Source organism: Salvelinus fontinalis, chromosome 31, assembly GCF_029448725.1.
Source record: "Salvelinus fontinalis isolate EN_2023a chromosome 31, ASM2944872v1, whole genome shotgun sequence".
In the NCBI taxonomy this organism is placed as follows: domain Eukaryota; kingdom Metazoa; phylum Chordata; class Actinopteri; order Salmoniformes; family Salmonidae; genus Salvelinus; species Salvelinus fontinalis.
Window position 1 is genome coordinate 12,851,986 of NC_074695.1, and position 17,544 is coordinate 12,869,529.

A 17,544-nucleotide genomic window follows, 5' to 3' on the forward strand; every position below is an offset into this window, starting at 1 on the left:
TCCTTATATCTCTCTCCCTCCTTATATTCTCTACTCCCCTCCATATATTCTCTCTTTCCTCCTTCTATTCTCTCTCTTCCTCCTATATTCTCTCTCTCCTCCTTATATTCTCTTCTCCCTCCTTATATTCTCTCTCCCTCCTTATATTCTCTCTCCCTCCTTATATTCTCTCTCCCTCCTTATATTCTCTCTCCCTCCTTATATTCTCTCTCCCTCCTTATATTCTCTCTCCTCCTTATATTCTCTCTCCCCCTTATATTCTCTCCTCCTTTTTCTCTCTCCTTATATTCTCTCTCCTCCTTATATTCTCTCTCCCTCCTATATTCTCTCTCCCTCTTATTCTCCCCCTCCTTATATTCTCTCCCTCCTTATATTCTCTCTCCCTCCTTATATTCCTCTCTCCCTCCTTATATTCTCTCTCCCTCCTTATATTCTCTCTCCCTCCTTATATTCTCTCTCCTCCTTATTCTCTCTCCCTCCTATATTCTCTCTCCCTCCTTATATTCTCTCTCCCTCCTTATATTCTCTCTCCCTCCTTATATTCTCTCTCCCTCCTTATATTCTCTCTCCCTCCTTATATTCTCTCTCCCTCCTTATATTCTCTCTCCCTCCTTATATTCTCTCTCCCTCCTTATATTCTCTCTCCCTCCTTATATTCTCTCTCCCTCCTTATATTCTCTCTCCCTCCTTATATTCTCTCTCTCCTCCTTATATTCTCTCTCTCCTCCTTATATTCTCTCTCCCTCCTTATATTCTCTCTCCCTCCTTATATCTCTCTCTCTCCTCCTTATATTCTCTCTCTCCTCCTTATATTCTCTCTTCTCCTCCTTATATTCTCTCTCTTCCTCCTTATATTCTCTCTCCCTCCTTATATTCTCTCTCCCTCCTTATATTCTCTCTCCCTCCTTATATTCTCTCTCCCTCCTTATATTCTCTCTCTCCTCCTTATATTCTCTCTCTTCCTCCTTATATTCTCTCTTCCCTCCTTATATTCTCTCTCTCCCTCCTTATATTCTCTCTCCCTCCTTATATTCTCTCTCCCTCCTTATATTCTCTCTCCTCCTTATATTCTCTCTCCCTCCTTATATTCTCTCTCCCTCCTTATATTCTCTCTCCCTCCTTATATTCTCTCTCCCTCCTTATATTCTCTCTCCCTCCTTATATTCTCTCTCCCTCCTTATATTCTCTCTCCCTCCTTATATTCTCTCTCCCTCCTTATATTCTCTCTCCCTCCTTATATTCTCTCTCCCTCCTTATATTCTCTCTTCCCTCCTTATATTCTCTCTCCCTCCTTATATTCTCTCTCCCTCCTTATATTCTCTCTCTCCTCCTTATATTCTCTCTCCCTCCTTATATTCTCTCTCCCTCCTTATATTCTCTCTCCCTCCTTATATTCTCTCTCCCTCCTTATATTCTCTCTCTCTCCTCTATTCTCTCTCTCTCCCTCCTTATATTCTCTCTCCCTCCTTATATTCTCTCTCCCTCCTTATATTCTCTCTCCCTCCTTATATTCTCTCTTCCTCCTTATATTCTCTCTCCCTCCTTATATTCTCTCTCCCTCCTTATATCTCTCTCTCCCTCCTTATATTCTCTCTTCCCTCCTTATATTCTCTCTCTTCCTCCTTATATTCTCTCTCTCCTCCTTATATTCTCTCTCCCCTCCTTATATTCTCTCTCCCTCCTTATATTCTCTCTCTCCCTCCTTATATTCTCTCTCCCTCCTTATATTCTCTCTCCCTCCTTATATTCTCTCTCCCTCCTTATATTCTCTCTCCCTCCTTATATTCTCTCTCCCTCCTTATATTCTCTCTCCCTCCTTATATTCTCTCTCCCTCCTTATATTCTCTCTCCCTCCTTATATTCTCTCTCCCTCCTTATATTCTCTCCCTCCTTATATTCTCTCTCCTCCTTATATTCTCTCTCCCTCCTTATATTCTCTCTCCCTCCTTATATTCTCTCTCCCTCCTTATATTCTCTCTCCCTCCTTATATTCTCTCTCCCTCCTTATATTCTCTCTCCCTCCTTATATTCTCTCTCCCTCCTTATATTCTCTCTCCCTCCTTATATTCTCTCTCCCTCCTTATATTCTCTCTCCCTCCTTATATTCTCTCTCCCTCCTTATATTCTCTCTCCCTCCTTATATTCTCTCTCCTCCTTATATTCTCTCTCTTCCCTCCTTATATTCTCTCTCTTCCTCCTTATATTCTCTCTCTTTCCTCCTTATATCTCTCTCTCTCTCTCCCCCCTTATATTCTCTCTCTCCCCCCTTATATTCTCTCTCTCCCCCCTTATATTCTCTCTCTCCCCCCTTATATTCTCTCTCTCCCCCCTTATATTCTCTCTCCCTCCCTTATATTCTCTCTCTCCTCCCCCCTTATATTCTCTCTCTCCCCCTTATATTCTCTCTCTCTCCCTCATATTCTCTCTCTCCTCCTCATATTCTCTCTCTCTCCTCATATTCTCTCTCTCTCCCTCCTTATATTCTCTCTCCCTCCTTATATTCTCTCTCCCTCCTTATATTCTCTCTCCCTCCTTATATTCTCTCTTTCCTCCTTATATTCTCTCTCCCTCCTTATATTCTCTCTCCCTCCTTATATTCTCTCTCCCTCCTTATATTCTCTCTCCCTCCTTATATTCTCTCTCCCTCCTTATATTCTCTCTCCCTCCTTATATTCTCTCTCCCTCCTTATATTCTCTCTTTCCTCCTTATATTCTCTCTTCCCTCCTTATATTCTCTCTTCCCTCCTTATATTCTCTCTCCCTCCTTATATTCTCTCTCCCTCCTTATATTCTCTCTCCCTCCTTATATTCTCTCTCCCTCCTTATATTCTCTCTCCCTCCTTATATTCTCTCTCCCTCCTTATATTCTCTCTCCCTCCTTATATTCTCTCTCCCTCCTTATATTCTCTCTCCCTCCTTATATTCTCTCTCCCTCCTTATATTCTCTCTCCCTCCTTATATCTCTCTCCCTCCTTATATTCTCTCTCTCTCCCTCCTTATATTCTCTCTCTCTCCCTCCTTATATTCTCTCTCTCTCCCTCCTTATATTCTCTCTCTCTCCCTCCTTATATTCTCTCTCTCTCCCTCCTTATATTCTCTCTCTCTCCCTCCTTATATTCTCTCTCTTTTCCTCCTTATATTCTCTCTCTTTCGCTCCTTATATTCTCTCTCTCTCCCCCCTTATATTCTCTCTCTCTCCCCCCTTATATTCTCTCTCTCCCCCCCGTATATTCTCTCTCTCCCCCCTTATATTCTCTCTCTCCCCCCTTATATTCTCTCTCTCTCCCTCATATTCTCTCTCTCTCCCTCATATTCTCTCTCTCTCCCTCATATTCTCTCTCTCTCCCCTCCTTATATTCTCTCTTTTCCTCCTTATATTCTCTTTCCTCTTATCTCTCTCTCCTATTCTCTCTCTCTCGTATCTCTCTCTCCTCCTTCTCTCTCGTCTCTCCTCTTCTCTCCTCCTTATATTCTCTCTCCCTCCTTATATTCTCTCTCCCTCCTTATATTCCTCTCTCCCTCCTTATATTCTCTCTCCCTCCTTATATTCTCTCTTTTCCTCCTTATATTCTCTCTTTTCCTCCTTATATTCTCTCTCCCTCCTTATATTCTCTCTCCCTCCTTATATTCTCTCTCCCTCCTTATATTCTCTCTCTCCCCTCCTTATATTCTCTCTCTCCCTCCTTATATTCTCTCTCCCTCCTTATATTCTCTCTCCCTCCTTATATTCTCTCTCTCTCCCCTCCTTATATTCTCTCTCTCTCCCTCCTTATATTCTCTCTCTCTCCCTCCTTATATTCTCTCTCTCTCCCTCCTTATATTCTCTCTCTCTCCCTCCTTATATTCTCTCTCTCTCCCTCCTTATATTCTCTCTCTCTCCCTCCTTATATTCTCTCTCTCTCCCTCCTTATATTCTCTCTCTTTTCCTCCTTATATTCTCTCTCTTTCGCTCCTTATATTCTCTCTCTCTCCCCCCTTATATTCTCTCTCTCTCCCCCCTTATATTCTCTCTCTCTCCCCCCTATATTCTCTCTCTCACCCCCTTATATTCTCTCTCTCCCCTCCTTATATTCTCTCTCTCCTCCCTCATATTCTCTCTCTCCTCCCCTCATATTCTCTCTCTCTCCCTCATATTCTCTCTCTCTCCCTCCTTATATTCTCTCTTTTCCTCCTTATATTCTCTCTTTCCCTCCTTATATTCTCTCTCCCTCCTTATATTCTCTCTCCCTCCTTATATTCTCTCTCCCTCCTTATATTCTCTCTCCCTCCCTTATATTCTCTCTCTCCCTCCTTATATTCTCTCTTTTCCTCCTTATATTCTCTCTTCTCCTCCTTATATCTCTCTCTCCCTCCTTATATTCTCTCTCCCTCCTTATATTCTCTCTTCCCTCCTTATATTCTCTCTCCCTCCTTATATTCTCTCTCCCTCCTTATATTCTCTCTCTTCCTCCTTATATTCTCTCTTCTCCTCCTTATATTCTCTCTCCCTCCTTATATTCTCTCTCCCTCCTTATATTCTCTCTCCCTCCTTATATTCTCTCTCCCTCCTTATATTCTCTCTCCCTCCTTATATTCTCTCTCCCTCCTTATATTCTCTCTCCCTCCTTATATTCTCTCTCCCTCCTTATATTCTCTCTCCCTCCTTATATTCTCTCTCCCTCCTTATATTCTCTCTCCCTCCTTATATTCTCTCTCCCTCCTTATATTCTCTCTCCCTCCTTATATTCTCTCTCCCTCCTTATATTCTCTCTCCCTCCTTATATTCTCTCTCCCTCCTTATATTCTCTCTCCTCCTTATATTCTCTCTCCCTCCTTATATTCTCCTCTCCCTCCTTATATTCTCTCTCCCTCCTTATATTCTCTCTCCCTCCTTATATTCTCTCTCCCTCCTTATATTCTCTCTCCCTCCTTATATTCTCTCTCCCTCCTTATATTCTCTCTCCCTCCTTATATTCTCTCTCCCTCCTTATATTCTCTCTCCCTCCTTATATCTCTCTTCCCTCCTTATATTCTCTCTCCCTCCTTATATTCTCTCTCCCTCCTTATATTCTCTCTCCCTCCTTATATTCTCTCTCTTCCTCATATATTCTCTCTCTTCCTCCATATATTCTCTCTCTTCCTCCTTATATTCTCTCTCTCCTCCATATATTCTCTCTCCTCCTCCATATATTCTCTCTCCCTCCTTATATTCTCTCTCCCTCCTTATATTCTCTCTCCTCCTCTATATTCTCTCTCTTCCTCCTTATTTTCTCTCTCCCTCCTTATATTCTCTCTCCCTCCTTATATTCTCTCTCCCTCCTTATATTCTCTCTCCCTCCTTATATTCTCTCTCCCTCCTTATATTCTCTCTCCCTCCTTATATTCTCTCTCCCTCCTTATATTCTCTCTCCCTCCTTATATTCTCTCTTTCCTCCTTATATTCTCTCTTTCCTCCTTATATTCTCTCTCCCTCCTTATATTCTCTCTCCCTCCTTATATTCTCTCTCCCTCCTTATATTCTCTCTCCCTCCTTATATTCTCTCTCCCTCCTTATATTCTCTCTCCCTCCTTATATTCTCTCTCCCTCCTTATATTCTCTCTCCCTCCTTATATTCTCTCTCCTCCTTATATTCTCTCCCTCCTTATATTCTCTCTCTCTCCCTCCTTATATTCTCTCTCTTCCCTCCTTATATTCTCTCTCTTTTCCTCCTTATATTCTCTCTCTCTCTCCCCCCTTATATTCTCTCTCTCCCCCTTATATTCTCTCTTCTCCCCTCCTTATATTCTCTCTCTCTCCCTCATATTCTCTCTCTCTCCCTCATATTCTCTCTCTCTCCCTCATATTCTCTCTCTCTCCCTCATATTCTCTCTCTCTCCCTCCTTATATTCTCTCTCCCTCCTTATATTCTCTCTCCCTCCTTATATTCTCTCTCCCTCCTTATATTCTCTCTTCCTCCTTATATTCTCTCTCCCTCCTTATATTCTCTCTCCCTCCTTATATTCTCTCTCCCTCCTTATATTCTCTCTCCCTCCTTATATTCTCTCTTTTCCTCCTTATATTCTCTCTTTTCCTCCTTATATTCTCTCTTTCCTCCTTATATTCTCTCTCCCTCCTTATATTCTCTCTCCCTCCTTATATTCTCTCTCCCTCCTTATATTCTCTCTCCCTCCTTATATTCTCTCTCCCTCCTTATATTCTCTCTCCCTCCTTATATTCTCTCTCCCTCCTTATATTCTCTCTCCCTCCTTATATTCTCTCTCCCTCCTTATATTCTCTCTCCCTCCTTATATTCTCTCTCCCTCCTTATATTCTCTCCCTCCTTATATTCTCTCTCCCTCCTTATATTCTCTCTCTCTCCCTCCTTATATTCTCTCTCTCTCCCTCCTTATATTCTCTCTCTCTCCCACCTTATATTCTCTCTCTTTTCCTCCTTATATTCTCTCTCTTTCCCTCCTTATATTCTCTCTCTTTTCCTCCTTATATTCTCTCTCTCTCTCCCCCCTTATATTCTCTCTCTCCCCCCTTATATTCTCTCTCCCTCCTTATATTCTCTCTCCCTCCTTATATTCTCTCTCCCTCCTTATATTCTCTCTCCCTCCTTATATTCTCTCTCCCTCCTTATATTCTCTCTCTCTCCCTCCTTATATTCTCTCTCTTTCCCTCCTTATATTCTCTCTCTTTCCTCCTTATATTCTCTCTCTCTCTCCCCCCTTATATTCTCTCTCTCCCCCCTTATATTCTCTCTCTCCCCCCTTATATTCTCTCTCTCCCCCCTTATATTCTCTCTCTCTCCCTCATATTCTCTCTCTCTCCCTCATATTCTCTCTCTCTCCCTCATATTCTCTCTCTCTCCCTCATATTCTCTCTCTCTCCCTCCTTATATTCTCTCTCCCTCCTTATATTCTCTCTCCCTCCTTATATTCTCTCTCCCTCCTTATATTCTCTCTTTTCCTCCTTATATTCTCTCTCCCTCCTTATATTCTCTCTCCCTCCTTATATTCTCTCTCCCTCCTTATATTCTCTCTCCCTCCTTATATTCTCTCTTTTCCTCCTTATATTCTCTCTTTTCCTCCTTATATTCTCTCTTTTCCTCCTTATATTCTCTCTCCCTCCTTATATTCTCTCTCCCTCCTTATATTCTCTCTCCCTCCTTATATTCTCTCTCCCTCCTTATATTCTCTCTCCCTCCTTATATTCTCTCTCCCTCCTTATATTCTCTCTCCCTCCTTATATTCTCTCTCCCTCCTTATATTCTCTCTCCCTCCTTATATTCTCTCTCCCTCCTTATATTCTCTCCCTCCTTATATTCTCTCTCCCTCCTTATATTCTCTCTCTCTCCCTCCTTATATTCTCTCTCTCTCCCTCCTTATATTCTCTCTCTCTCCCTCCTTATATTCTCTCTCTTTTCCTCCTTATATTCTCTCTCTTTCCCTCCTTATATTCTCTCTCTTTTCCTCCTTATATTCTCTCTCTCTCTCCCCCCTTATATTCTCTCTCTCCCCCCTTATATTCTCTCTCTCCCCCCTTATATTCTCTCTCTCCCCCCTTATATTCTCTCTCTCCCCCCTTATATTCTCTCTCTCCCCCCTTATATTCTCTCTCTCCCCCCTTATATTCTCTCTCTCTCCTCATATTCTCTCTCTCTCCCTCATATTCTCTCTCTCTCCCTCATATTCTCTCTCTCTCCCTCATATTCTCTCTCTCTCCCTCCTTATATTCTCTCTTTTCCTCCTTATATTCTCTCTTTTCCTCCTTATATTCTCTCTCCCTCCTTATATTCTCTCTCCCTCCTTATATCTCTCTCCCTCCTTATATCTCTCTCCCTCCTAATTCTCTCTCCCTCATTATATCTCTCTTTCCTCCTTATATTCTCTCTTTTCCTCCTTATATTCCCTCTCCCTCCTTATATTCTCTCTCCCTCCTTATATTCTCTCTCCCTCCTTATATTCTCTCTCCCTCCTTATATTCTCTCTCCCTCCTTATATTCTCTCTTTTCCTCCATATATTCTCTCTCTTCCTCCATATATTTTCTCTCTCTTCCTCCATATATTTTCTCTCTCCCTCCTTATATTCTCTCTCCCTCCTTATATTCCCTCTCCCTCCTTATATTCTCTCTCCCTCCTTATATTCTCTCTCCCTCCTTATATTCTCTCTCCCTCCTTATATTCTCTCTCCCTCCTTATATTCTCTCTCCCTCCTTATATTCTCTCTTTTCCTCCATATATTCTCTCTCTTCCTCCATATATTTTCTCTCTCTTCCTCCATATATTTTCTCTCTCCCTCCTTATATTCCCTCTCCCTCCTTATATTCCCTCTCCCTCCTTATATTCTCTCTCCCTCCTTATATTCTCTCTCCCTCCTTATATTCTCTCTCCCTCCTTATATTCTCTCTCCCTCCTTATATTCTCTCTCCCTCCTTATATTCTCTCTTTCCTCCTTATATTCTCTCTTTTCCTCCTTATATTCCCTCTCCCTCCTTATATTCTCTCTCCCTCCTTATATTCTCTCTCCCTCCTTATATTCTCTCTCCCTCCTTATATTCTCTCTCCCTCCTTATATTCTCTCTCCCTCCTTATATTCTCTCTCCCTCCTTATATTCTCTCTTTTCCTCCTTATATTCTCTCTTTTCCTCCTTATATTCCCTCTCCCTCCTTATATTCTCTCTCCCTCCTTATATTCTCTCTCCCTCCTTATATTCTCTCTCCCTCCTTATATTCTCTCTCCCTCCTTATATTCTCTCTCCCTCATTATATTCTCTCTTTTCCTCCTTATATTCTCTCTTTTCCTCCTTATATTCCCTCTCCCTCCTTATATTCTCTCTCCCTCCTTATATTCTCTCTCCCTCCTTATATTCTCTCTCCCTCCTTATATTCTCTCTCCCTCCTTATATTCTCTCTTTTCCTCCATATATTCTCTCTCTTCCTCCATATATTTTCTCTCTCTTCCTCCATATATTCTCTCTCCCTCCTTATATTCTCTCTCCCTCCTTATATTCTCTCTCCCTCCTTATATTCTCTCTCCCTCCTTATATTCTCTCTCCCTCCTTATATTCTCTCTCCCTCCTTATATTCTCTCTCCCTCCTTATATTCTCTCTCCCTCCTTATATTCTCTCTCCCTCCTTATATTCTCTCTCCCTCCTTATATTCTCTCTCCCTCCTTATATTCTCTCTCCCTCCTTATATTCTCTCTCCCTCCTTATATTCTCTCTCCCTCCTTATATTCTCTCTCCCTCCTTATATTCTCTCTCCCTCCTTATATTCTCTCTCCCTCCTTATATTCTCTCCCTCCTTATATTCTCTCTCCCTCCTTATATTCTCTCTCCCTCCTTATATTCTCTCTCCCTCCTTATATTCTCTCTCCCTCCTTATATTCTCTCTCCCTCCTTATATTCTCTCTCCCTCCTTATATTCTCTCTCCCTCCTTATATTCTCTCTCCCTCCTTATATTCTCTCCCTCCTTATATTCTCTCCCTCCTTATATTCTCTCTCCCTCCTTATATTCTCTCTCCCTCCTTATATTCTCTCTCCCTCCTTATATTCTCTCTCCCTCCTTATATTCTCTCTCCCTCCTTATATTCTCTCTCCCTCCTTATATTCTCTCTCCCTCCTTATATTCTCTCTCCCTCCATATATTCTCTCTCCCTCCATATATTCTCTCTCCCTCCATATATTCTCTCTCCCTCCATATATTCTCTCTTCCTCCATATATTCTCTCTCTTCCTCCATATATTCTCTCTCTTCCTCCTTATATTCTCTCTCTTCCTCCTTATATTCTCTCTCCCTCCATATATTCTCTCTCCCTCCATATATTCTCTCTCTCCCTCCATATATTCTCTCTCTCCCTCCATATATTCTCTCTCTCACCCTTCCTCCCTCCAATTATCTGGGTACCTTTGCCTTACAACGGGGGCTACTGCTGCAGTGTCTTATGTAATAATGACTGTCCTGGATGAAACTAGCCCTGCTACTAGAGTCATCAATGACACTCTCCCTCTCCCAGGCTAGTATAGAGCAGTGTGCTATCATCATCATCACTGTAACTGTTTCTGTTTCACAACCTCACCGCTTGGTGAGGTTATCCATCAGTCAAGCCCTGTGCACGTATTCATTAAGTGTCTTAGATGGCTGATCTAGGATCAGTTTATTCATTTAAATAAGAGGTTAATAAAATCACATGGACAGGGGGTACTTGATCCTAGATCAGCACTCCTATTCTGCAAATGCTTTATAAATATGGGTCCAGGCCTGTCAGCTACCGCCCACTTATTTACATACTTACTAGACCTTCTTCTTTATAGGAAAAATACATGAATATATGGTGCGCATAGATCTTTTAATAGTAAGGTCAGGAGCTAACCGACTTGGGAATGTGTGTGTGTCCTAACATGAACTGATCCACTACAGCAGCATGTTTCCTTCCCTAGGCCTGGGCTGCCACTAAAACAAGGCTTTATCACACAGGCCTGGGCTCCCACTAAAACAAGGCTTTATCACATAGGCCTAGGCTCCCACTAGAACAAGGCTTGATCACACAGGCCTGGGCTCCCACTAGAACAAGGCTTTATCACACAGGCCTGGGCTCCCACTAGAACAAGGCTTTATCACACAGGCCTGGGCTCCCACTAGAACAAGGCTTTATCACACAGGCCTGGGCTCCCACTAGAACAAGGCTTTATCACACAGGCCTGGGCTCCCACTAGAACAAGGCTTTATCACACAGGCCTGGGCTCCCACTAGAACAAGGCTTTATCACATAGGCCTTGGCTCCCACTAGAACAAGGCTTTATCACATAGGCCTAGGCTCCCATTAGAACAAGGCTTTATCACATAGGCCTAGGCTCCCATTAGAACAAGGCTTTATCACACATGCCTAGGCTCCCACTAGAACAAGGCTTTATCACACAGGCCTAGGCTCCCACTAGAACAAGGCTTGATCACATATGACTAGGCTCCCACTAGAACAAGGCGTTATCACATAGGCATAGGCTCCCATTAGAACAAGGCTTTATCACATAGGCCTAGGCTCCCACTAGAACAAGGCTTTATCACATATGCCTAGGCTCCCACTAGAACAAGGCTTTATCACACAGGCCTAGGCTCCCATTAGAACAAGGCTTGATCGCATAGGCCTAGGCTCCCACTAGAACAAGGCTTTATCACACAGGCCTAGGCTCCCATTAGAACAAGGCTTGATCACATAGACCTAAATCTCCCACTAGAACAAGGCTTTATCACATAGGCCTAGGCTCCCATTAGAACAAGGCTTGATCACATAGGCCTAGGCTCCCATTAGAACAAGGATTTATCACATAGGCCTAGGCTCCCACTAGAACAAGGCTTTATCACATAGGCCTAGGCTCCCACTAGAACAAGGCTTTATCACACAGGCCTAGGCTCCCATTAGAATAAGGCTTGATCACATAGGCCTAGGCTCCCACTAGAACAAGGTTTTATCACACAGGCCTAGGCTCCCACTAGAACAAGGCTTGATCACATAGGCCTAGGCTCCCACTAGAACAAGGCTTTATCACACAGGACTAGGCTCCCACTAGAACAAGGCATTATCACATAGGCCTAGGCTCCCACTAGAACAAGGCTTTATCACATAGGCCTAGGCTCCCATTAGAACAAGGCTTTATCACACAGGCCTAGGCTCCCATTAGAACAAGGCTTGATCACATAGGCCTAGGCTCCCATTAGAACAAGGCTTGATCACATAGTTCTAGGCTCCCACTAGAACAAGGCTTGATCACATAAGATTAGGCTCCCACTAGAACAAGGCTTTATCACACAGGCCTCCCACTAGAACAAGGCTTTATCACATGTGCCTAGACTCCCACTAGAACAAGGCTTTATCACATAGGCCTAGGCTCCCATTAGAACAAGGCTTTATCACATAGGCCTAGGCTCCCACTAGAACAAGGCGTTATCACACAGGCCTAGGCTCCCATTAGAACAAGGCTTGATCACATAGGCCTAGGCTCCCACTAGAACAAGGCTTTATCACATAGGATTAGGCTCCCACCAGAACAAGGCTTTATCACACAGGCCTAGGCTCCCACTAGAACAAGGCTTTATCACATAGGCCTAGGCTCCCATTAGAACAAGGCTTTATCACACAGGCCTAGGCTCCCACTAGAACAAGGCTTTATCACATAGACCTGGGCTCCCATTAGAACAAGGCTTTATCACATAGGCCTAGGCTCCCACTAGAACAAGGCTTTATCACATAGACCTAGGCTCCCGCTAGAACAAGGCTTTATCACACAGGCCTCCCACTAGAACAAGGCTTTAGCACATATGCCTAGGCTCCCAATAGAACAAGGCTTTATCACATAGGCCTAGGCTCCCACTCGAACAAGGCTTTATCACATAGGCCTAGGCTCCCACTAGAACAAGGCTTTATCACACAGGCCTAGGCTCCCACTAGAACAAGGCTTTATCACATAGGCCTGGGCTCCCATTAGAACAAGGCTTTATCACACAGGCCTAGTCTCCCACTAAAACAAGGCTTGATCACATAGGCCTAGGCTCCCACTAGAACAAGGCCTTATCACATAGGCCTAGGCTCCCATTAGAACAAGGCTTTATCACACAGGCCTAGGCTCCCACTAGAACAAGGCTTTATCACATAGACCTAGGCTCCCACTAGAACAAGGCTTTATCACATAGGCTCCCACTAGAACAAGGCTTTATCACATAGGCCTAGGTTCCCATTAGAACAAGGCTTTATCACATAGGCCTAGGCTCCCACTAGAACAAGGCTTTATCACATAGACCTATGCTCCCACTAGAACAAGGCTTTATCACACAGGCCTCCCACTAGAACAAGGCTTTATCACATGTGCCTAGGCTCCCACTAGAACAAGGCTTTATCACATAGGCCTAGGCTCCCATTAGAACAAGGCTTTATCACATAGGCCTAGGCTCCCACTAGAACAAGGCGTTATCACACAGGCCTAGGCTCCCATTAGAACAAGGCTTGATCACATAGGCCTAGGCTCCCACTAGAACAAGGCTTTATCACACAGGCCTAGGCTCCCACTAGAACAAGGCTTTATCACATAGGCCTGGGCTCCCATTAGAACAAGGCTTTATCACACAGGCCTAGGCTCCCACTAAAACAAGGCTTGATCACATAGGCCTAGGCTCCCACTAGAACAAGGCCTTATCACATAGGCCTAGGCTCCCATTAGAACAAGGCTTTATCACACAGGCCTAGGCTCCCACTAGAACAAGGCTTTATCACATAGACCTAGGCTCCCACTAGAACAAGGCTTTATCACATAGGCTCCCACTAGAACAAGGCTTTATCACATAGGCCTAGGTTCCCATTAGAACAAGGCTTTATCACATAGGCCTAGGCTCCCACTAGAACAAGGCTTTATCACATAGACCTATGCTCCCACTAGAACAAGGCTTTATCACACAGGCCTCCCACTAGAACAAGGCTTTATCACATATGCCTAGGCTCCCAATCGAACAAGGCTTTATCACATACGCCTAGGCTCCCACTAGAACAAGGCTTTATCACATAGGCCTAGGCTCCCACTAGAACAAGGCTTTATCACACAGGCCTAGGCTCCCACTAGAACAAGGCTTTATCACATAGGCCTAGGCTCCCATTAGAACAAGTCTTGATCACATAGGCTCCCACTAGAGCAAGGCTTTATCACATAGGCCTAGTCTCCCACTAGAACAAGGCTTTATCACACAGGCCTCCCATTAGAGCATTGCTTAATCACATAGGCCTAGGCTCCCATTAAAACAAGGCTTTATCACATAGGCCTAGGCTCCAACTAGAACAAGGCTTCATCACATAGGCATAGGATACCACTAGAAGAAGGCTTTATCACATTCTGTGTACAGACATGGTTCTAAATACAATGTCCAGATGGCAGCTTCAAAAGTAACTACCCAATATACACTAGCTTCCTCTACAAAAAAAGAACACATCCAACCATTCCATTTCCCTCCGAAACCACATCAGTGGACCATGACATCCATCAGCCCCCACTACCTTGACATCCATCAGCCCCCACCACCATGACATCCATCAGCCCCCACTACCATGACATCCATCAGCCCCCACCACCATGACATCCATCAGCCCCCACTACCATGACATCCATCAGCCCCCACCACCATGACATCCATCAGCCCCCACCACCATGACATCCATCAGCCCCCACCACCATGACATCCATCAGCCCCCACCACCATGACATCCATCAGCCCCAATCACCATGACATCCATCAGCCCCCACTACCATGACATCCATCAGCCCCCACCACCATGACATCCATCAGCCCCCACCACCATGACATCCACATCCATCAGCCCCCACCACCATGACATCCATCAGCCCCCACTACCATGACATCCACATCCATCAGCCCCCACTACCATGACATCCATCAGCCCCAATCACCATGACATCCATCCGCTCCCAACACCGTGACATCCATCAGCCCCCACCACCGTGACATCCATCAGCCCCCACCACCGTGACATCCATCAGCCCCCACCACCATGACATCCACATCCATCAGCCCCACCACCATGACATCCATCACCCCCCACTACCATGACATCCACATCCATCAGCCCCCACCACCATGACATCCATCACCCCCCACTACCATGACATCCACATCCATCAGCCCCCACCACCATGACATCCATCAGCCCCCACTACCATGACATCCATCAGCTCCCACCACCATGACATCCATCATCCCCAATCACCATGACATCCATCAGCCCCCACCACCATGACATCCATCAGCCCCCACCACCATGACATCCATCAGCCCCCACCACCATGACATCCATCAGCCCCCACCACCATGACATCCATCAGCCCCCACTACCATGACATCCATCAGCTCCCACCACCATGACATCCATCAGCCCCCACCACATGACATCCATCAGCCCCCACTACCATGACATCCACATCCATCAGCCCCCACCACCATGACATCCATCAGCCCCCACCACCATGACATCCATCAGCCCCCACTACCATGACATCCATCAGCCCCCACTACCATGACATCCATCAGCCCCAACCACCATGACATCCATCAGCCCCCACCACCATGACATCCATCAGCCCCCACCACCATGACATCCATCAGCCCCAATCACCATGACATCCACATCCATCAGCCCCCACCACCATGACATCCATCAGCCCCCCACCACCATGACATCCATCAGCCCCCCACCCCCATGACATCCACATCCATCAGCCCCGACTACCATGATACCCATCAGCCCCCACCACCATGACATCCATCAGGACAATAGAGGATGACATTAAGCAGATAGACTGAGTTTAGCCAGATTGGTCTGGTATCTACTTGTCAGTGGAGATGGATGGGGATGTGAGGACTCTAAATAGGTTACACTGATTACCATCCCAAGTCTCTGTGGCCTAGACCACCGCTGGGAGGGAGGCAGAGACTGTCAGAGCTGACAGAAAACAGACCGGGAAATGCTCTTAGCAGCAGGAGAGCGTCACCGCACCGCTGGGTTAAGACGTCTAATCCAGACTTGATTTGTGATTGTAATATGGGTTGAAATGAGACAGAATATGGGGGAAATGACACGGAAATGTTTAGGATGTGGGGGGAAATGTAATGTGTAACATGATTATGTTGATTGATAAGTTAAGACCTTGAAGTCCATGACTCTAGGAACAAACAGACCAAAGTATGTAACAACTCTAGATTTATTTTTCTAGCAAGACAATGAAAGTCAGAACAACTAGACTAGAGAATAGAGAACGTTTTCCTCTAGAGAACGTTTTCCTCTAGAGAACGTTTTCCTCTAGAGAACGTTTTCCTCTAGAGAACGTTTTCCTCTAGAGAACGTTTTCCTCTAGAGAACGTTTTCCTCTAGAGAACGTTTTCTTCTAAGACAGGCTGAATATCTGTTCTCTTGTACATCAAATCTTAAATGATTTACAAGAAGAACTGTTGCGAAGGACCCGTACGGAGGCTCCACGGACGCAAAAACACACATTTTCTGTATCTAATCTTTCTACATGTAAAACACCCACATAAACCCACTCACAACTGCATTTCACACACATATCCCGCTTGACAACCAAACTACTATAACCATGTCAACACACATGCACCCTGCCTGTCCGTCTGTCTTAGTTCTGTACAGTGTCCATCAGCTCCGGGTAGAAGTTGCCGTTCGACACAGATCTAGGATCAACTTATCGTCCCCATATCCTATTGTTAACCATTAGGAGGGGACATGAACAACCAACCTTAAGTTAGTGTCTTATAGAACCTATTCCATTCTCCTCCTACCTTTCACTCGCAGGTAGAAGAGGAGTGTTAGCAGCATCCCTCCTTCATCTGACGGCAGCTGAATCACCCGCTCCCTCTGTTTACAGTCTGGCTCTCAAGATAGCGTTCTCTCTTCCCTCCCTACGTTCTATTCCTCCTCCCTCATCCCCACTCACTCCCTTCTCCCCACTCCCTCCCTCATCCCCACTCCCTCCCTCCTTCCCACTCCATCCCTCATCCCCACTCCCTCCCTCATCCCCACTCCCTCCCTCATCCCCACTCCCTCCCTTCTCCCCACTCCATCCCTCATCCCCACTCCATCCCTCCTTCCCACTCCATCCCTCCTTCCCACTCCATCCCTCCTTCCCACTCCATCCCTCATCCCCACTCCCTCCCTCCTTCCCACTCCATCCCTCATCCCCACTCCCTCCCTCATCCCCACTCCCTCCCTCATCCCCACTCCCTCCCTCATCCCCACTCCCTCCCTCCTTCCCACTCCATCCCTCATCCCCACTCCCTCCCTCATCCCCACTCACTCCCTTCTCCCCACTCCATCCCTCATCCCCACTCCATCCCTCCTTCCCACTCCATCCCTCATCCCCACTCCCTCCCTCCTTCCCACTCCATCCCTCCTTCCCACTCCATCCCTCATCCCCACTCCATCCCTCATCCCCACTCACTCCCTCCTTCCCAATCCATCCCTCATCCCCACTCCATCCCTCATCCCCACTCCATCCCTCATCCCCACTCCCTCCCTCCTTCCCACTCCATCTCTCATCCCCACTCCATCCCTCCTTCCCACTCCATCCCTCATCCCCAGTCCATCCCTCATCCCCACTCCCTCCCTCCTTCCCACTCCATCTCTCATCCCCACTCCATCCCTCATCCCCACTCACTCCCTCCTTCCCACTCCCTCCCTCCTTCCCACTCCATCTCTCATCCCCACTCCCTCCCTCCTTCCCACTCCATCTCTCATCCCCACTCCCTCCCTCCTCCCATTCCATCCCTCATCCCCACTCCATCCCTCATCCCCACTCCCTCCCTCCTTCCCACTCCATCTCTCATCCCCACTCCATCCCTAATCCCCACTCCATCTCTCATCCTCACTCCCTCGAGGCTGCTACACAGCAGCAGTCTCTTGTCTCTCTCTTTCTTTCTCCCTCCCTCTGTCCGTCCCTCCACACACACATACAGCACCAGCTTCCTCCTCCGCACTCCAGGCATGCCCAATAGTAGCCCAGTACTTCCCTACT

General features: G+C 45.7%; 1 protein-coding gene across 1 annotated transcript in view; it reads right to left on the reverse strand.

The window, feature by feature from the left end:
- LOC129829601 (protein kinase C zeta type-like) overlaps positions 1-16,406 on the reverse strand; it is a gene marked incomplete at its 5' end in the record, with an annotated part of 87,821 nt that extends 71,415 nt beyond the window's left edge. Inside the window, one exon of the mRNA XM_055891386.1 lies at positions 16,310-16,406. Within this exon, the coding sequence (XP_055747361.1) occupies positions 16,310-16,406 (97 nt within the window). The remainder of the gene's footprint in view (positions 1-16,309) is intronic.
- Positions 16,407-17,544: the final 1,138 nt, after the last annotated feature.